Raw genomic sequence first — 22,019 nt, forward strand, 5'->3', positions numbered from 1 at the left:
TTCCTTGTGTATTATTTCTTAAAAGAAAACTAATTAGATACAAATTTACAAATAACTCTTGACAGTATCTTATAAATATATCTTTACTTAGTTCTCATTAGCAATAATTGTAATAAAGGATGTATATGTCTAAATTGAACAAAACTATATAATAATAGGAAAACAACCTTGCTTTATTCTTAATGAGTAAAATAATATTAAACATAGAATTTACAAGTTTATGTCTGTTTAACGTTTTAATTCTTGTATATCTTCTCTTTTGTGAGTTCCATCACAAAAGGGTCTATTTAATGTCTGTTTACAATTACATAACCAGTATTCTTTAGTCTCTGGGACTACAAATCGGATAGGCCGTAATTTAATTTTTAAGAATATATTCCTGTGTGTACCATCACATAAAGGTTGGCTTTTACTTTGCCCACATGAACACCAGTGATATATTTTTCCAGCTTTACAATGTAATTTGAAAGGTTTTTTATCGTAGATTGATCCGGTCTCTTTTTGCTCACTAGCACTGTATATTTCTTTCAATGGATTTACTGGTATCGAAGAATGCTGTGATTTCGTGCTATACATCATTATCTTGAAAATAAACAAAATACATTATTAATTATTTGACAGAATAATGCAGTTATTTAAATATATACGTAGATACACTTTTATCTTAAGTAAAATTACTATGATAGGAATATAGTATGATATAAGAAATCGTATTTGGTTAGTTTTGATCAACTTAAATGAACTTATTATTTTTATGAGATTTCATTTGAAAAGTACTTACTGATCGTGTAACAATTCTTATATATATATTTGTATATTATCTTTAACTTACTTTTTGATATTTTGCAACATTTGTGCGAATAAATCGCGGAAGTTTAATAGCCGTGGTGATATTCATTGTTCAGACAATATTCAGAAACATGTGTGTCTTCGATGATTCTCATCAATGAAAGTTTAAACACTTACTTCTATTATATTTTTTTTTCATTACCGACAGAGATTCAACAATGATAAATCAACGAACTACATCATTTACCGACGGATTGTCTTTACCGATAAAGTCAATACCTTCATATATCTTTCATTAAAAAAAAATCAAACGAGTTATTGTAGATAATGTAACATGGAATTTAATTGAGATATTTATTACGTATTAAATATAACACATAGACAACAATTTAATACGTTTATTATGAATTAGTATAATATATTATATCGTTTCAAATTTTTTAATTTTAATTACATCACTATAATCTTTCAATAAACAAATTAATTATAGATGAATATTCCAAACGATAATAAATGTATTTATTGATTTTTCGCGAATGTCTCTTTAATAATTATTTATTTATTTAATGATATAAGTACTCATTGATTAATCGAATAAATGGACTTTCTTTGTGCATTACGTGTTTGTAATTAACTGTTTTTCGGTTTCATGTTACCGTTGTGTCCGATTACAACAAACCTTATACATTCAATCTAAAAGTTACAATCACAGAATTGCTCTAACAAGCTAGAAAATATAGATTTACTATTTCCTTCTTCTTCGTTTAGGAATTCTAATTGATGACACATAAATTATACGATATTTTCAATAATATTCTCGAACAAAATGCGTACTCAAAACAACAATTATGTAAATGAATTTTTCATAAATTAATCGGGACAGCAAATTGAGGGTAGTTTTAGAAATTTCGAATTTTTCCTTTTTTTATCCTTGACCTTTTTTTATTCTTCTTTTTAGATTGAAACAACGACGTAGAGTCGTTGATAAGATCGACATGTCCAGTTATCGTATTTCTATGATTTAGATTAGATTAATCTGTTGACGTTTCTCGATCGTTACTGATCGAAGTCTAACGAGTCTTTAAAAGTGGAGAAATATAAGCAAATATATGCATACGTAACATATGTACAGTGTATACGTATAAAAGAGAAAGAAAAATAAAAAGAGAAAAAAAGAAATATATTTCGCTGGGGGAAATATCTCGACGATATATCATCGTACACGTTTAATACCAGATAATCTAATTCCATATCTCGTGTTCTTGCATAATTTGGCTACGTTTAAAGTGGAGCTGCTTCTTTTTCTTCTTCTTTCCTTTATCTTTAACGTTGGTAAAAAGAAGCTAATCGAAAAAGTACGAAATGGAAGGCTTAAAAGGCTCCATGTAAATCAATACAAATTTTTCAAAGTTGGGAGGGAAATGGAAAAAGAAAGAAAAAAGGGAAGAAATAATAACAAATTGAAAGTTAAAAAGCAAGAGAGAGGGAGAGAGAGAGAGAGAGAAATAGGGATAGTTTAACGCTGAGCTAACAAGAAGCTTTGCTGATAGGCACGAGCATGGTAGCGAGTGGCCTAATCGTTACACGATGTAGTCGCACGCGTTGCTTTGAATATTTAAAAAAAAGCGTAGGGAGTGTTATTTCCCACAGGAGGCGAGAAATTTGACGATCACTCGAGAATAATAAATGCCGATTTACATCTTAATTTTCTATCATACTTTTGGGGAACGACAGATTACTTTTTTCTAATATTTTTCTAAAATACAAACTCGACTCGAAAAACTGAAGTACCAGCCAAAAAGCTATTATTTGTTGTTGTTACTCTTCTCCTAATTGCTCCTCTAAATGGAGATTTTAAGAAGAGGAAAAAATTAAAAGGTAAAGAACTAAAAAGATGTCGAGATACAACAGGTAAACCTTTGAAAAACGAAAAGGAATGTAGAATTTTCAAACGATATTTCGTCTAATGTTATAATATTCATGAACTTGTAATGTAATTTAATTAGTGTTCCGTGTGAAAAGGAAATAAAGCAGTTTAGATAAGCTGTCGTCGAGGGACTTTGTTGCTTTTCCACGTTTTCCTTTTGACTTACTAACTCTAATTATCTCATAGGTAAAGAGAAAAGAGCTTGTTCCAAACGTTTTCTTTGTATATATATATATACACACACACACATATGTATTTCCTTTTATTTTAGCTGTTTACTCTTATCTTTGGTTAATTTGTTTCTTTCATATGAATAATATTCAATTGTTCGTTATAATTTACACACACACATGTGTATTAATGCATTAGGTTATTCGGAAAATAATCTCTCTGGCAATTTCTTCACTTCCAAAGATATTAAATTAGATATACTCGAAAAACTAATTGCCAAGTATATTCGTAATACGTCAAACTGTCCTTAAAGATAAAAGTAATTTTTTGATGTTGAAATTCAATTAGTAGAAATGCGTTCGTTGATAAAGAAATTAAATAAAAAACGTAAAACGTATTATTCGTAAATAATTGTTGCTAAATAAAAAACAAAAATCTATCTCTATCTCGGTTTATTTTAAAGATATTTATTTTTATATAGAAATATTTAGTTTCCTCTCTGTGAATTTACGTAGCGATTGGAAACTTTCTGCTGGTATTGTATTTACGTAGATTTTATATAACACGTAAATAGATAGACCGGTTGAATGGGACTTTGAGTAAAAATACTGATAATAAGCTATCCGATTAATTCGAGAATCATCCGTTAATTGTGTGATATGTAACAGAAAAGTATTAGCTTTAAATAATGATTTTATCTGTAGATACGTTTTTAAGAAAAAAAAAAAACAAACTACTTCTCTGTCTCTTTCTTTTTTCTTTACTCGAAGTTGGTATCGCGTGTGAAACGATAACCCATTCCCCGTGCATTTTTTCTTTCTCGTCGATCGATATTTTTGGACTAGAAAGTTTGATGAAAAAGATAATGTCGATAGGTTGGTTTATTGAAAGTCATACGTGTTTCCCTGTATTTTTTACTTTCGATTCGGTTCTTTTCTTTGGCGTTTTTTTTGTTTTAATTGAAAACAACGTATCGGCGTTGATAAATACGTCTAAAGAAAATTATGAGCCGATCGTTAACGCAATATCGTGTATTATTGAAATTTACGATACCTTTTGGCACGATAGTAATTTTAACGTTGTGCATCAAGTATCAATGGTTAATAATGAAGCTATTAGATAACGATTGCTGATCGTTTGTCAGTATTATAAACGAGAACGAGCAACGATTCGTAAATCGTCTGGGTTCGATATCGTACGTTTCGATTGTTTCAACGTATGACTCAATTCTTCCATTCGGGGAATTAAAAAAGAAAATGTATCTTTTTAATATTTTTATTACTCTTTTCTTTTTTATTTTATTTTTTTCTTTTTAATTCGATAATTTTCGGCCCAACATTTGTATTTCCATTTTATTCGTGTGACGATTAAATATACCTATTTACAAAAAAATAAATGAAGGAAAAATGTCCGTTCGTATTTCAAATTAAATTGAATAATTTTCATTTCGTTGATCTTATTTACGATAGTCAAGGAAGGTAAAAGTACTAAGAAGAATCTTAAGATGGGATTTGGTTAATGACCGAGCAAATCGAACTAGTGATCAGTGTAATTATTTCGGACGTTCGAACATTAAAGAAAGTGTCTCGAATCGGGGACTTTTTCATTCGTCAAGAAGGATTTTCGCGAATTTTCTTGGATATTCGTATAGGTTTTCCTAAAATATAGTTTTATTTTTAATTAATAAAAGACAAAAAAAAAAAGAAAATAAAAGGAAATACAAATTCAGCGATTCAACCACACGAATTCAACCAATTATTTTTTTTGATTAATTTAAAACACGACTCTTGAATAACAGATAAAAAAATGTATTTATATTTTCTTTGATTATTTTATCCTATCTCTCATACATTTTTCGTCTTCCTCAGATGAATCTCCGAGCCGTTTCTCGTTGTCTTTTCATTAATCATTTGTTTCGTCATGATACGTAATGTATCCTTGATGAGACTAAATTTCTCTCCGGAAAGTGAATTTCTTTGTTTACTGATGCCTATCTTGAATGCGTTAATAAGGTTCAACGCACGCTTTTATGTATTTTAGAAGCTTAAATACGTGTAAACATTTTGCACTGGGGGTATTATTTTCTTCTCCGAATATATAAGAAACAATAAAGTTTATTCGTAAAATTCGAATAATTAGTTTTTCATATCGAGATACTGAAACTTTAGTTACAGTTTTGTTATAAAAGTATGCATCGTATATACAATGTCTTTCCGGTTCATATATACTTGAAAAACAAAATTTCTTTTTTAGCACGGTAAACGTGACTTTTGATACTCATTGTATTTAAAAAAAACAACGAAGAGAGAAGAGAAAAAAGTGCATTAGAAGATGTCGAATGGGGGATTGCAAAGAAATTTGTTCTGACTCTTTTAGAAATAAAATCTCTTATGAAAGGAAAGAAATAAGTACAAAAACAAAAAATAAAATAAAGAGTACCGAGAGAATCTCGAAGGATTAACACCTTCTCCACCTTCTTCTCAGTTTCTTCTTTTTCATTATTATCCAGATAGAAACCTTTTATGATCCACAGTTGTCTGTTGCAAGCTTTAAGTATTACATTCTGCTTGCTTTCTTAGTTTCTCGTTCCTATTTCTCGCACTGATCGCACCCTGGAGATGGCAGGAAGATTAAAAAAGGGTGAACACTCGTTGGCCAACTAAGAAAATTAAGGTAGACACGACGTAGAAGAGAAAAAGGGTATTGTGTTTTTACTATTAGCGTGCTTTTTTTTTTTAAAGTGTCGTTAAAAATCGTGCAATTTATATATGATATATCCTACGTATTCTTTTGAGAGAAAACGTAATCTTTTACGTGAGCTGTTTATTGCTGATCCACGAAAACAAGGAAAATCATTTCTAGACATCGAAATTATTTTATATCAAAGATTTTTCATCTGATTCTTTTTTCTTTCTTTTTCTTTTTCTTTTCTTTATTGATTTGAAATTGATCAAATAAATACAGAATAAGAAATAAAGTTACTTCCCCCCCCCCCTCCGCCTCAAAGATTCGTTCATGTAATTAATTTGTATCATGCAAGAATGTAACCTTACTGCCTGTGCAAACAGCTGATATTTTATTTTGCAAAAGATTTGGATTTATATAACAATTGCAACAATTGTTAGAACATTAACTCCAGAACTTGGACACAACCAACCCTCGATTGTGTTCCGTGTTTATAATTAAATCATTATTTAAACGATGTGAGCAGTGTATTCAGTATAATGGATACCAATTTGAACAAATTAACGTGAACAAATATAGATAATTAATACATAAAAATATAAAAGTAATTAGTTCGTTTAAAACGATTTAAAGGAAAGCAACTTCTATCTCTCACCCTGTTTAATAAATACTTATGTTATAGGAAAAATATAATTTTTTTTAATTGATCGCGAAAGATGTCTTATATACTAATTACATAAGAAAAATATCGAATAGTTGGTATGTTTTTGTTAACCTTGTCATCGACAGCTAATGGTAATTATTAACGATAATACATCTGATATGTAAAGAGTACAAACACTCATAAAATATATTTACGTGGTACCATTGAAGAGAAGAAAATAATATGAAAATTATCATCGATTATTATTAATTGTTTATTTTACGTCCTTTTAATTATTATACGAAAAAAAAATTAAACAAAAAAAAATATATATATATGTAAAAATATATGACTCATAAATCAATTTCGTTTTCGTTATCGTATATTATAATAATTGTAATAGGTGTAAATAAAATTAAAAGAAACATGATGTGAATGAAAATTGAAGACTTTCACAATAATTGTCTCTCATTTCTACTCTCGATTGAGAACACGTTGCGTGTTCGTAATGGGCATTAAATAAAATCTAATTAACGGGGACGAATCATATCGTGATTGTGTCGCGACAATGATTTTTCCTCGTAATCGTTCAAATTCCCATTAGGTTTTCTAATAAATCAATCGATTATGTAAATGACGATGGAGTGACATAGCTTATCTCCATAAACGATTGTTCGTTCTATTCGAATTCGCGGTAATATTAAACTTCGGTATCTCTTTTCTTCCCCCAAGTTTTTCTTTCCCAAAATTTGTTGTATTCTCTTTTTTTTTTCTTTGTAATTTCATTTGATTGGATATTGAAAAAATAAAAAAAAAAAAATAAAAAAAACCTATTCTTCAATCACGAATATAAAACAATATACTATGGGTATTCGTTGAAGTGCCATCAAAAAATTTCGACCAACGTATCGCGTTTGGTCTATCACTTAATACACAAAACACACATACGTGAGCGCGCGCGCGCATATTTTGTAATAAAAAGAATATATTAAAAAAAAAAAAAGAAAAAAAGAAAAAAGGGAGGAAAAAAAGATCAAAGATATCGCGGCAAGAATCATCGATTAGACAAATTTACGAGGAAAAATGCGTCAGCAGCGGTCATATGGCGAGATATCGAGATACGAAGGAAATGAAGAAAGAAAAACTAAACAAACAAGAATTCCGTACAAATTACCGTGTGTGATTTAAAGAAGGTACTCAAAAAAGGTGAGCCAGCGCAAATAGTATCAAATTTATTTTCGATGAATAAGAGAAAATCGCGAATAGTGTGCCTCGAAAAAGCGCGTGAGTTTTCCAAGCGAGTAGAGTGGATGAGGGTTGTGATCGTTTTGTTTAAATTGTTAGATAAAAAAGAGAGATAAAGGGAGAGAGAAAGAGAAAGGAGAGGAAAAGGGAGAGGGAAAAAAATGGTAGATATGTCAATGGTTTACGAAGAGGGTGCTAAGCTCGTACCGGATTGGTGGAACAGAAAGGGTATCTGTGGATTCTCTCGTGGGTGGTTGGGCGAGACTATATAAAGCGTTTCGTCGTTCATGGGACACCACAGTTGCTTCTTCTACGTGTTGCTTCACCTGCATTTCGCAATCCTACGTTCGCGTTTCATCCCCCAACCGCGAAATAGAAAGAGATCGAGAGAGGGAAAGAGAGAGAGAGAGAGAGAGAGAGAGAGTGAGAGAGAGAGGGAAAGAGAGGGAGAGAGGAGGAATTCAAGGAAGGTGAAAGAGTTTTTTTTATCGGTGCTCGCGTTCCCCACCAATTGTTTTTTCTTCTCCTTTTTTTTTTTTTATTATTCTTTTTTCTTTTCCTCTCTTTATATTCTATTCTTTCATTCGTATTCATTTGGACTATGTGACCGAAAGTTATCTTTTAATTTTCCCGTTAACGAAGGAAGGAATAACGTTTATCAATCGATGTGGTCGAAAGGACGAATAAAAAAAACAACGAAAGAGAGAGAGCGTGCGTATAATCGTGGGGAAAAATTCTTTTTCTTTTTTTCTTTTATTTGCGCATGTTTTTAATCTTTCGATTTAACTCTTTTAATATTAATTATTAATCTCTCTTTTGTTCGTAAAAGGAATCGTGTAATTGAAAAATAAATTTTGTACTCTCTTTCTCGGCAACATTATTAGCGATCTTTTGGGTCGTAATTTTTTATTATATAAAATAATAAGTAATTAATTAAAAAGTAAGACGCGCGAGCAACAACAAGTTACTACGAGAGAATACTGTCAATTTCATTTTGGTGAGCTTTCAGAGACCCACGGTTGGGAAAACGTTAGTAAAACGAACGGTGTTACGTAACTCATTGAGAAACGTTACAAAACAAATGTCAATTTTTGTTTCTTTTGTTCTTGGAAAATAAATAACTCGATTGCGGGGCTTCCAATTGTTTCAAATTTGACGGTCAGAAAAAACCAGGATACGAAAGAAATGTCACTCAACTCAATTGATTTGAGGAAACTTTTATGTCAGTTTTTTCTTTTTTTTTCTTGTTTTCTTCTTTATTTTTGACAGCCCTTATTATTTTTTCCTTTCTTTTTTGGTTATCAATTATTTGAAAAGTAAATTGATCGATGAACCGATTCGGAATGAGTGAAAATGAAACTTAACTAGTATTACGATAGAATTTCGATCGGAATGAATTGCATCTTTTCTTTATTTTGAACTCATAGGTGCGAGAATGCTCTCTCGTGGGATAAAATCATCTATGGTGCCGACTTTCAGTAGCATTCAATTGATAACGTGCCTGTGGATTGGGTGCACCCTTTGGTGCCTCGTGCAGGCCACCGATGGCCAACATTTTTATCTTCAAACTCGTTACGACAAACGTGACGTTTCACGTGCGGACGTGCCAGGTGAGCTTTCGAAATCATTCTTTCCGATCTCTATCTAAACCACACGATTTATCTTTTTCCAATCATTGTCCGATTTTCTTTCATTGATCAATTCATCCTCCTCCTACTCCTCTTTCTCTTCCTCGCACATATTTTTCTTTTATTTTCTTTAATAAAAACATCGATCAAACGGTGGAACATTGATTAGACAAGTTTGATAATTTGATCGATGCGAATGTCATTATTGTTATCCAAATTTTGGTTTTCAATCATACGAATAGAAATTGAATATATATTTTTGTCGAACACAATTACAGGAAATACTTTATATAAGTTTATAAGAAACAATTCTTTTTTATGGAATGATGGAATATTCATTCGTCATTTATTTATTTTTTTAATAATGATTTATCAAACTTTTAAACAAAGTAGGCATTCATGAGAAAGTTGATTGAAGGGTTCCGGATAACTCAATAGTTAGAAAACAATTGCTTGAAAGCTACATTTATACACAAGTATAAATTTTATATGATAATGGTTTTAAATTAACACTATGATTTTATAATTGTCTTGACAAATAGTACGATATGAGCGTTCAGCGATTTATAATACGAATGGAAGATACGGAAGAAGCGAGTCAAAGATTTCTGAGGAACCATCGAGACCGATGAAAATCGTGCCAAGAAACAACATGTTCTTCCTTGGAAGTAGATACGGTAAAAGATCTCTCGAAGATCAACAACGTGTTATTTATCATTCGGAATATCCGTTGGAACGTTTGGATGCTGTTCTCGAATACGTTGACGAAGCACGTCGTGTAGCCGAAGCGAGGAAAAATCAACGAGATGATTCGCGAGAGGAAGATGAACGACAAGATGATTTGGTGGAAGCTGCAGCAGCAGCAGCGGCAGCAGCCGCAGCAGCAGTTATTCCTTTTCAATAAGCGTTCAATCATCTTATCTAGATAGTTTATTTCTTTCATTTACCTCAATGAAAATGATCTCTTTTACTTTACTTATTCTTTCTCTCTCTCTCTCTCTCTTTCTTTTTTCCTCTTTAAATTTTTAATACAAAATATCCGATTAATCGATTCTTCCCATTATGTAAATTACATTTCTTAGATAGAGAGTTCATTGGTAAAAATTTGAAAGAAAGAGAAAGAGAGTGTTCATAATTTGTCTTACATTTATGCGATTTAACTCTCGAACACTAGATGTGCTCGATGTTTTCCCTTTTTTTCATTTTTAGATAACTTCGATAAAAAAAAAAAAGAAAAAAAAAATATATATATATATATATGTAAAATTTCTTTTTGACAATTAATAACAACTTCCTTCCTACTCTTTTTCTTTCTTTCTTTCTTTATTTATTTTGCTTTATTTTACTTTATTTTATTTTATTTTATTTTACCTTCCCGAATCTATTCTCATCATCTTATTTCAATTATTTGTCTTTTTAATTAAAATGAGAAAATACAATGGATGAGTAGATGCATGTAATTTGTCTCATGTCAGTTTGAAAGAACAACGTTCTCGTAGGACAATGATTTCTTGGGAGAATGATAATTGGACCGCTGCGAAAGAGTCTTAATTAGATATTAATTAGAAAGTTTGTTAATGAAATTTCTTTTCGCAATGTCAAAAATTATTCAAAGACATTTTCTTTTTTTTTTATGAACCGTCGAGTTTTTGTATTAAAGAAAATTTGTTAAAGAAAAGTTGTCTAATTGGTTAAAAGAGATTAGCAATCAATTGTTTTCCAAATTATTTGAGGAAACTCTTTAATCCTATTTGGGACCTACTTTTGAAGTATCGAAGTGAGAGAAAGTAAGAGGAGCAGTTTGTTGGCTGACGCCTGTGCTCTCGAGAAAGTCAAATCTTTTCTGAACGTAGTAGGATCGTCTGACTGGATGGAAGCAACAGATACACGAGATATAATATATTGAATTGCTTTTAAAAAGTAATTTAGTTAATTGCGTTTACTTGTACACCCTGGCCTTACCCTCATTTTCAAGATTATTTGACGTTATAGCAACGGATACTTCAAAAATGATTTTAGAATCTTCTTGCGTTTCGATTCGTCAACTAGTTTTATCTGTTCTTTTTGCAATCCTATCAGAAATGGAAAATCAAAGTCTGTGTTTTCGTCATGGTTTGCTTTTTTTCTTGTTTTTATTATTCTACACAAGAGCGATTGAGAGAACAAAATTATTTTCCGTATATTTCCTTTTACTGAAATGATTCTGTTAAGCTATACCAGCCAGTGTTAAAATTAATTTTAAAAATTTCGTTAATAAGATAATTTTAATTTGTAAGATGTATTATATTATGTTAAGGTCGTCCAATTGAAAGAGATAATAGTAAAATAAAGGAATTGGGGGATGCTGATCGCATCCTAATGAACACCTAATCTCCCTAATAGATTCTAAATTCTAAGAAAAGTGTTTTTCACTTATCATTTAAAAAGCGAAATTATTTTCCAATTAATCTAATGAAACATACAATATAAAATATATATACATATATATATGTAACAAGTACATGTACGTTGTATACACACTATATACATAATTACGTATAAAAGTATATATACTGTTCTTTGATTTCTATCCACCCACTATATTTTGTAACGTGAAAAATATCATTGTCGTTACAAAAACAACATTTACGTATTTCGAGATTAAATTTTATTGATAAAAAATGTAAAATACATGAATATGTATTTATGTAGGTAGAAAATTAGATCATAGTAACAATAAAAGGCGTCTATGCAATACTATACCTTCCTTTTGATATTTTCTTTTTTTATTCTTTTAACGAATCATTTTATATATATTCTATTTTATTTAATTTAATATTTAACCATTTGGAAAGATCTCCATTTATTTTACATAAAATCGTTTTAATTAAAAAAAAAAAAAAACACGTCGGACGAGTAATCGGCTTCTTTGTTTCCATAAAATTTATTTAGATATTTTTTGTGCGATCGTTAATTAATTTTTACGATTAAAAAAACAAGAAAAAAAAATTAAAAACGCGAACGTGACGATGTTGCATCGGAGTCGACGTCCTCCGACGATTCTTCGATCGTTTGACGATTATTATACCGGATGACGTTAGTACACATACGGACAACACGCGAGGTCACAGATTAGATTTCACTCTTTTCGTGATGTCACCATGAACATACGGATGGTAATCATCATACAAACGCGGAAACTTTCATTCACGATACTCTCCATATATAAAACTTTTCCATTTCAATTCGTCGAATTATATTGTTTCTTCTTCTTCTTCTTCTTCTTCTTCTTCTTAGGGTTGGTGTTTTATAATTTTGTTTTTAATTCCCTAAACACTATTCCTTCTTTTTCATCCAATTCTTCTAATTACAATTCGAATGCAAATCAAATAGGTGTAGAAGATAGGTTATATATAAATATATAAATATATGTATAAATATATGTATAAATATAATGACTATTGATATACAAATAATTCGAAATTCAAACGTAAAATGAATTTTTGTTATAAGCAACAAGCGAGTCAGAAATTATAATAGAAAATTATCCAAATTGTAGTAGAAATTAGATTTTATCCTGTTGCCAGTCTATTTCTATCATTACGAAGACTTGAATAATGTATTATCAATAATTTACAATTTCGCGTTTTGTTTTATTATCACCTTTTATGCGTCGCTTGCGTCATTAGTTGTTTAACAAGTTCGATTTATATTAATACATACATCCTTCTGCGTTTGATAACAACCAAATATTATGCAGTTAGAGTTTTACTTTGTAATCAAATAAATGGTTGATACGCGAAGGTACGTACAATGGATAAAACAAATATGCACTCGGTTCTCGTTAAAAATTTTCATTAATTAATCATAAATAAAAAAGAAATAATAATAATAATAATAATAATAATAATAATGAATATATTTGTGTGAGAATAATGAAAAAGAATTCTATAAAAAGTGTAACAGTAATACGCGCAATAAATGCAAGTACAAAAGATTTACCATTCGAAAGCGATTCCCGCTTTATTTCTTTCCTTTTTTATTATTTTTTTTTTTATTTTTAGAACTCGATCGTTTAATCGTGCAAGATGCCTACATAACGTTTTTTGCATACGTATTTATATATATATGTATGTCCTACGAATAATAGGTTTTTGTTAAAAGTAACCATGCTCACTTAGTTGCCAACCCAATATATATATATATATGTATATATGTATATATGTATATATGTATATATGTATATATGTATATATGAGATCGCAGAGACATTGGACTTTCGAGTTCACGGAGAAAGTTTAGCTCTAGCACTCGAATACCTGCCTGCCGACCTATAGAGAGGCGTCTATATAAATAAAAGGAACGTCGATGATCTCGCTCTCCGTTTCGACCCAGTTTTTTTTTTGCTGTATGCACCTTGCAACTGAACGGCATTCCTCTAAACGCGATCACTCTGTGTTTCTTCTTAAAAAATAAACTTATAGTTATTAGTGCACATTAGAGAGATTATTATTTCAATTTTTAACCACATTATATATATATATATATATATACAATTCTCTCTCTTTCACTCTTAATCTATGATCATCATGCATATTATTTTGTTATAGAAAGAAAAAGAAAGAAAGAGAGAGAGAGAGAGTAAAAAAAAGAGAGAAAGAGAGAGAGAGAGAGAGTCATTCATTATGTATATTTAACAACGTCGTTCACTTTCGTTTTCATCCTTATGGAATAGAATTAACACATATTTTCAATCTCCGTGACTGTAATGACTGATCGTTTGATTTATTTGCGAGAACACAAAGAATGATAGATTCTTATTGATTTAAAGTATCTAATTGAATGCGTATCTTTAAAGGGAATATAATGAAATGATAATATTTTGAAAATAGAAAAATAAATAGATAGAGAAAGGTATAGAAGGTGGTGATACGAGACAAGGAAAGTATCGTTGTCGTAGTCGCGAGTAATCCTTCATCGTCTATGTTTCGAATATATAATTTTATCTAGACACGCTTTCGCCCGTCCCATATAAACGTCACCTAAATCCACCACGACTTCCTCTTCGAGAAACGCTCTTACTTTCTTCGTCAATTCCATCGGCGTAACATCATCGCGCAACACACGAGAGAACGCGTTTTTTTTGTCTTCAATTTCTTTTGCAATGATCCACCCGAGTCAATTGTCTATGTGCATTGGGAGGGGAGGGATGTGTAATCGGTTGGGAAAACAATTAGGTTTTTTTTTAAGTCTGTTCGTTAATTTCTTTTTTTTTATTTAGAAACAATTAAAACCAATTGTAATGTTAACGTTCTCTTGCAGATATCCAACTTATTTTTTTATATATTGGGTCAGAGTAAAATTGTTTTTTTTTTCGTATTTTAAATGCGAATTGTTCATACAATTTATTTTTTTTTTTCTTTTTATATATTTCGTACAGCAGAGATTTTTTTTCAAATGGTTTCAAATTGTTCTTCAAATCGATATTTAGTTCTTTACCGATAAAGTAATTTGTTGATTTTTTTTTCTTTTTGCAATAAAATTTCAAAATGTATCGGATTTCTTTTTCGTGTTTCGTCAATAACTTTTAACCGAACAAACGTACGTCAAAATATTCTATGATCTTTCAGCTTTTAAATGTACGCAAGTTTTGTGCCAGATACGATTAATATTACCAAAGTTATGAGATTTTAAATTTATCAGGAAAATACGAAGAAACTTTTTCCCCTGACTTGGATATAATTTTGTTATAAATTTTAAATGAATATATTAATTCAATTAACAAGAATTATCTCTTATAATAATAATAATAATATACATTTTATAAATTTAATAGATACATTTTTTTTTTCTAATCGACGACGTTCTTATGCGATTAGAAATCTTGGGAATTTATAAACAATACGATACACTGTAGGTAATTTATGTGTTAATTTGACATACACTGGAGAGATATTAGCAAAGAATATTATTAATTATCTTTATGCGATTTAAGTATAATTTAAAGAAGAGAATGAAAGAGATCAATATCTTCGTTCGTACGTTCGTCATTCTCAAAGTTGCGAAGTCGAAACTTAAAGATTTCTAGTCCGTGGATAACGTAAAACAAATATTGAGATACCATCTGATTTCACTGACACTTCCATCAAGCAAAATTGTGTTACATCCTCGTGTCTTTTTGTTCGAGGGTCCTTCTCGTTGAACTTTCACCATTTTGTGGAACCTTTAAAATAATAATTGGAATGTTATAATCTCTCGGTTAAATCTCCGAGTGTCATAAAGTCCGAAAGAAAAAGTGACCCAAATAATTGTAAGAAATTAATTATGCTCGTTCTTACGTTGATTGTTTATCAAAAGACACAGAACGTAGAATTTGATGAAAATTCACTCGCCGAATTTGAACAATACTTGTGTTGATAATGAAATTGCATATGTGCAGAAATATGGGGGGAAAAAAAAAAAAAAAAAGAAAAAGCAAAGCAACGTGTCGCGAATTGAATTGCACGTGTAATACCGTGGCATATCAAATCGATTGAAAAGTGTCGAGAGTCGATGTCGACAAAGAACTTGATAAATAGCGTATACAATATGCGTTGTTAGGTAGTCGTAACTTTTCGAAAGAGTTCTCGACAAAATTTCTCTCATTCTCATTCTTTTCATGCTCCTTTTCGAACGGACAATGGACGCGGACGGGGGTGTATACGATGTCGGATCTTTGCTCTGCTACAAACCTTCCTCTTAACTAATAGTCTTATGTCGTTTTCATCAAGATTCGTCATCAACATTCGATTTAAAAACGCCGCGCTTATACGCTGATATATATAGATATACATAACGCTCGACACTCGATGTATAATGTAAAGTTTTCGAGACAAAGTTTGAGATAAGTTTGCTAATAACTCGTTGTTAAGAAATTGAGATGAGAATTATTAGAGTTAAAAGCGTTCCTTCTTGTTAATCGAGTTAACGAGAGGCAGAAATTCGAATTCGTAACATCGATTTCTTGACGAGTGATGTCTTTTGTTTTAATAAAGAACATTAGAAATAATTAATATGTACGAGTCGGGGAAAATACGTTATAGGAATAATTTATATAATGAATAAATTTATTAATAATAAGAAAATATGACTTGTACATAGAAATTTCCATGATTTAACCTACTTCGTCAATTTGTACTTTTATTATTCGTATATTAATTTACCAACGTAAACCACAAATTCCACGTAGTTGAAAATTCAATAAATTCTCCTTTTCTATATATATATATATCTATCTCAAGAATTAGAAAATAAGTAAAAGGCAATGAAGTCGTACCGTGTCGGTATATGTATGAAATATCATCTACGTAATAAATTAAAATGATCACGCTGGTGTCTGTTGAAGGAGATCACCTTTATTGGTAGATACAGTTTGTTAAGAATCCGTGTTATGTCATATGATCTTAAGACTTCGGACATATAGGCCTAGTATCCGTAACATAAATGCATTCCATTAAAGTGATTCGTCTTTCTATCCTATTAATTTTTTCATTTTTATTTAACCATTGGTGAGATCAAACCGGATGCTGTAATTCCTTGAACGAGTGTATAGTCATTTCATTTGATTATAAATCAGATCCTGGATCGATCTAGAAAAGGAAAAAAAGGAGTGGTGGAACTTAATGGATCTTAAAACGAAGAGACAATTTTCCCTGAGGTTCAGATCAAAACAGAGAGAGAGAGATACGAAGAAGATGATCGTGCATGAGTTCTGATGTTACTTGTTTACTGGTACCTCTTACAACTGTTGTTGATTCATGGTGGGAGACACGCGAGAGAGTTTTATCGTGAGCATACCGAAATGAAACTACACGGTTGGAGAAAGTGAGAGCCGACACGAGTAGAGTAGAGGGACGGACAGACGGACTGACGGACCGAACGGTGGGCAACGAGGAGCAACGACGAGCATCGTCGAGAGTATAGGCCTTCAGTCCTGGAATTATCCAGTGGTGAGAGGATGGAAATGGTGTGAGCCCTCGACCAAGTGCGGACACCACTCTGCCGCTTCTTATTCCTTCGACAGAATTTTTTTTTTTTTTTAACGATTAAACGATTTCTTCTCTACACACCTTTTGTTCCAACATTTTTGTCATCAATCGTATTCGAATTGGAACGAGAAGAAAAAAGATATTCGAGGATGACGAGAAGAACTAAAATCAAATTTACGGAAGGAAAAGGAAGAAGTCTTTAAAGGTCGAGGGTTTCTATCAAATTTTCAATAATTTTTTTGTTCCGTCTTATCCAATCTTATTATAATCGTTCGTTCAATTGTTTATACGTGAATTTTGTACGCGATGGTGCGTCGAAGGATCAACAAAAAAGTGTGCTTCTAGTGGTTTCCCTTATTTTTACCTTTTCTTCTTCTTATTCTTTTATTTCTCTCTCTCTATCTCTCTCTCATATGTTTTGTTTAAATAATAAAGTTCAATTAGTGTGTGTTGTACGATCATATTCAGTGATATCAAATTAGATTTGATTAGTAAAAGATAAAAACGTGACTCCATCATGTTCCAGATCGTGTCTTTCGTGTCACTTATGTGCGTGTAATTTATGATAGTGTCCATTCGAATTAGAAGAAGAGAAGAGAAGGTGGTGAGAGGTTTTGGTGAAAAATAAAAATAAAACAAAACACAACGACGAAATATATAATAATATAAAAGAAGAAAACCAAGGAGGAAAAAGGATTATATTATCGTTCCGAAAGAAAAGTTTATTTCTCTTGGTACATTGGGAAGAACGTTGTTCGGCTACTACTACTACTACTACTACTACTACTACTACTACTACGTCAACTCTCACGAGAGCTGCTGCTGCTGCTCTCTCTCTCTCTCTATCTATCTCTCTTTCTCTCTCTCTACTCGAAAGAGACCAGGAGAAATCCAGAAAAGGTCAGGTTCGCGTAGGCTGCACGGGGGATCGACTTCGATCTTGTGACTCGGTGAGTCCTCCTCGCTTTCTCGAGTCTTTAATTGTTTTTTTTCTCTCTTTTCTTTCCCTTTTCTTCCTTTCTTTCTTCCTTTCTTTATTTCTATTTACTTAACAATAAGTAGAAACGTTTGGTAAAAATGAACGAAAGACAAATTCTCAATTTAATTAGTGGCATTTTTGAAAGAAGAAAACGAAATGCTACGTTCCACGTTTTATTATTCCGAGTGTTTTTGCTTTTCTTTTTTTTTTGTCAGGGATAATGAAATCTCTATTTGAAAACATCTAGGGTGAAAGTGAGATCGTTTAGTAACGTTTTAAAGTATTAAAAAGGAAAGCCTTTAAGACGATCGACGCCTTCCAAAAGAATCCGGAATATCTCCATTTCGGTGATTTCAATGCTTGAACAGACGGTTTTTATTGAATTTCATAAATCGATTTAAGAAGATTTCCAATAGTGTATTTAATTGATCAGAACTATAGATCAATTTTTGTAATTGTTAATTTAAAAATGATATATTCGCGTACGTTGATTAAAAGTAGTGGAATTTGGTTCGGCAAATGTTTTTCTTTTCCTTTTTTTTTTTTTTTTATCTAAATTTCCAATAATCATAAGATTTCCATTTAATTTTCGACGAAAGTAAAATACGAAATGAAACGAAGACAAAAGTTGTATTTCGTAAAAAAAGATTCGTCATTTGTTAAACTTCTAGTCTCGTAGGTAGTGAAAGTATTTCCGGTATTCTCCGAATCCGAAGCTCTTACGATGGTACCACATTAAAGATGCGCGTGTTTCGATGAGCGTTGTATGTACACGGATTGCCTAAACGGCACTCCTCCTTTACGTAACAGAATTTCAAGGGTTTTAATGGAGAAACGTGTCGCGGAAGTAGAAACCATCAACTCGAATCTTCCGATTTCGAATCGATGATACTTATTTACGGATGCATAATCCCAAATTATTATTATTATTGTTTTTTTCTTCTTTTATTTTTTATATACTCCTCTTTCGTTTCGATGAGTAGTTATATGGGATGAAATTGTATAATAAACATTTTAGTTTGCGTTAAAGTATTAATCATCCATGTGTCTGTGTGCGACTATGTGATACGAATACATTTATATTTATATATTTATCTCAATTATGTGCTAGGTCTTATAAATTAACAATTAGTTTCACATTAATTATACTTATCAATTGCACATAATTTTTCATCGTGGATACACTTGAGTACTCGTTCCTTTGTGTGAATCAATCGATTAGTATAATTTCAAAACTCGATGAAACTTAATCGCCTAATTCTCAAGTACCCGTGATAAGTGAAAGCTATAAATATTCGGACAAAGTTATTAATATTTTTCTTTTTTCATCTGCTCTCTCCTTTCATCATTTTTTTTCTGACTCAACGAAGGCGAAAGGATGACGCGTTGTTGTTTATTAATAATTTCTTTTAATGCGACCCGCGATCCTTATTAAATATCGCTCTTTTTTGTTGTTGTTGTTGATTAACAATTATTTTTTGCTAATGAGTAAGTACCTAATGACGGTAAAAAGACAAACTATCGAATGCCGTGCGAAAAGAATTCGTTACACAATGGAAAGTATTCGTCACGAAGGTGGGTATCAACGAATTAGACCGAGGAGAAGCGTACTCTTTCAAGGCCACGAGAAATAAGAGAAGCACAGAACACAGTGATTTCTTCCAACCGGTTTTCTTCACGGCCAAGAAAATGATGGCCCTTTTGGAGATGGGAAAGGAATTCGAAATGATTTCGTCGATGATGCTGTAAAGATTTCGAAACATTTCCAAGAAAACTACCGTTACTTAACTGTCTTTTTTCTCCTCTTCGAAAAAGAAACGAAAGGTAGATAAGAATTAATTTTTTTGATGAATAAAAAAGATTCTCATACGAGACAGACAGAAAGAGAGAGAGAACAATACACGCGAACGGATTATTTATTCCGATTAAAAGATATTCTCATGGGGGAATAAAGAATGAAGAAAAAAAAAGAATATAAGCAAGCGAAAAAAGAAACAACGAGAAGTGAAAAACTAGAACGATTAAAGATTCGTATTACGATTCGACGAGAAAGTCTGTTGAGGGGAATCTTGAATTTTCGTTAGTTTCGTTTCGGAAGAAGACAACAAGGACGACAGACGAAGACACACGATTTGGGCGAAAGTGAAGGAGGCACGTTCCTCGTTGGAGAAAGTAACGGATCACGTTCTCGGTGCCGGTTCGATCAGAGAATTTGGAATCCTCTCTTTGGTGGAGAGGTACTCGACAAAAATATATCGGTAAAAAGAAAGAAAAAAAAAAAAGGAAAATAAAAGGCATTGAAAATGTGGGAAGGTGCGGGGAGGTTGGGGGGGGGTGAGGTTGGTGGGTGCTCTGATATCATGGTAAATATGTTCACGTATAAATAATAACTTGCGTGTATGTGTGTATGTATATGTTTATGTGTTTGTGCGCGAAGCTTTCACGAAGCGCCAGCGAACAGCTGGAAAACGAAGGTGCAATTACGTGCTACGAACACGGTGTGTCCCGGTGTGGTGATACCAGTCAGAGAAGAAACTCGGTACTTTCGTTCGGTGTTGTTGTATATGCCAGTTAGAACCAGCTAGACACGGGACCGGTGAAAGTCCCGTGAGTCTTGGACCCTCGTCGACTTTTTTCTTTCTTTTTCTTCTTCTTCTTCTTCTTCACATCTCTTCTTTTCTTTTTGTTTTTTATTTATTTTTTTACCTATTTCGAAAAATTCTATCATAGTATATAGTTTTGTTAAAAAATGATCATTTAAAATTATTTTCATTAAATTTTAATATAGTCGCTTTTTATTAAATTATAGATAAATTTTTGTGCATCTATCTTGTATGATTTTTTTTTTGAATTGAATCATTTTGTCAATGTAATTAATTTCTAGTCGATAAAAAAATGAGAAGAGTATTAACATTTAATGAAAATTTCACGCAAAATGATCTTATCTTATCTCGTATACTTACCTATACGGCACGTAATCTTATCCTTTAAAATCAAGTAAGAAAAAAAGAAAGAAAGAAAGAGAGAGGAAGGAAGATAGAAACGGGGATTAGTTTAGTCTCGATATCTCAAACTATCCGTTCCACTTTTCTACGCGAGTAATATTTTTTCTCTCTTAATGAAAAAAAAAAAAAATCGATCGAATATCTTGAACATTTATATAGACGGATATACATGTATATATACATGTATTCCATTTATGCTGATATTCGAGAACTAGTAAAGCCATTAAGGTAGTTGATTTAACAATGTCTTCTAGCTATTACGTTACTCGATCCAACAAAGTAGTATTCTTTCAATTCGATATAGTAGTTCTCGATCTTCCGTTTGGAACGCAATAGAAACTGGACCAAGAGAAAAGATCTCCTCCTTTCGCCAGATAATTTATTCTTGCGTTAAACTGTAAGAGATGCTCCGATTAAGGTAACAACTGTGCTGATAAGCGTTGGCTCCTGCATAACGATCGACTACTCTCTCTCAGTGTTCTATGCCGTGTCTTCTTTCATTCGCTGGGGGTGGGTGGCAGTTGGAGAGAAAAAAAAAAGAAAAGAAATAATAATAAAAAGGAGGAGAATGAGAAGGAGAAGAAGAGTGTGCCCGAGAATCGTGGGCAGCCAGTCGTAACTTCCGCCGAGCGGGTGGCACCGCGTGAACGTGAACTTCACACTGTCGTGCACGCAAGAAGTGCACTTTCACTTCTGGTGGATTCACGAAGCGAACGGAGAGCCAATGACCTACTAACACATCGAACCGAGTCAGAAGCCGGTCGATCGTACTCGACAAGGCCGTTCGATCCTGTCCCATTCATCTCGTCGTCACTTCTGCACGAAATTCCATCAGCTACCCCATCTTATTTTTCTTTTTATTTTTGTTTAATAACTACAGAAAATGTGGGTCTTCTTTCTTTCTTTCTTTCTTTTCCTATTGCCATTTCTTCTCTAACAGT

At 31.8% G+C, this 22,019-nt stretch overlaps 2 protein-coding genes across 2 annotated transcripts; one reads left to right on the top strand and one right to left on the bottom strand.

Annotated features, from left to right (window-relative positions):
• Positions 1-149: 149 nt before the first annotated feature.
• Positions 150-948, bottom strand: LOC106786445 (CDGSH iron-sulfur domain-containing protein 3, mitochondrial). The gene is made up of 2 exons (XM_014747853.1): positions 833-948; positions 150-582 (listed from the first exon to the last, which is right to left on the bottom strand). Exons 1-2 carry the CDS (start codon positions 896-898, stop codon positions 229-231), a joined length of 420 nt encoding a protein of 139 aa, XP_014603339.1. The 5' UTR covers positions 899-948; the 3' UTR covers positions 150-228.
• A 6,946-nt stretch (positions 949-7,894) lies between these two features.
• LOC106786429 lies at positions 7,895-10,058 on the top strand. Its single transcript, XM_014747811.1, has 3 exons — positions 7,895-7,930; positions 8,888-9,070; positions 9,631-10,058. Exons 2-3 carry the CDS (start codon positions 8,896-8,898, stop codon positions 9,990-9,992), a joined length of 537 nt encoding a protein of 178 aa, XP_014603297.1. The 5' UTR covers positions 7,895-7,930; positions 8,888-8,895; the 3' UTR covers positions 9,993-10,058.
• Positions 10,059-22,019: the final 11,961 nt, after the last annotated feature.

This window comes from Polistes canadensis, unplaced genomic scaffold (genome assembly GCF_001313835.1).
Source record: "Polistes canadensis isolate GaletaPanama2010 unplaced genomic scaffold, ASM131383v1 scaffold_74, whole genome shotgun sequence".
Classification (NCBI taxonomy): domain Eukaryota; kingdom Metazoa; phylum Arthropoda; class Insecta; order Hymenoptera; family Vespidae; genus Polistes; species Polistes canadensis.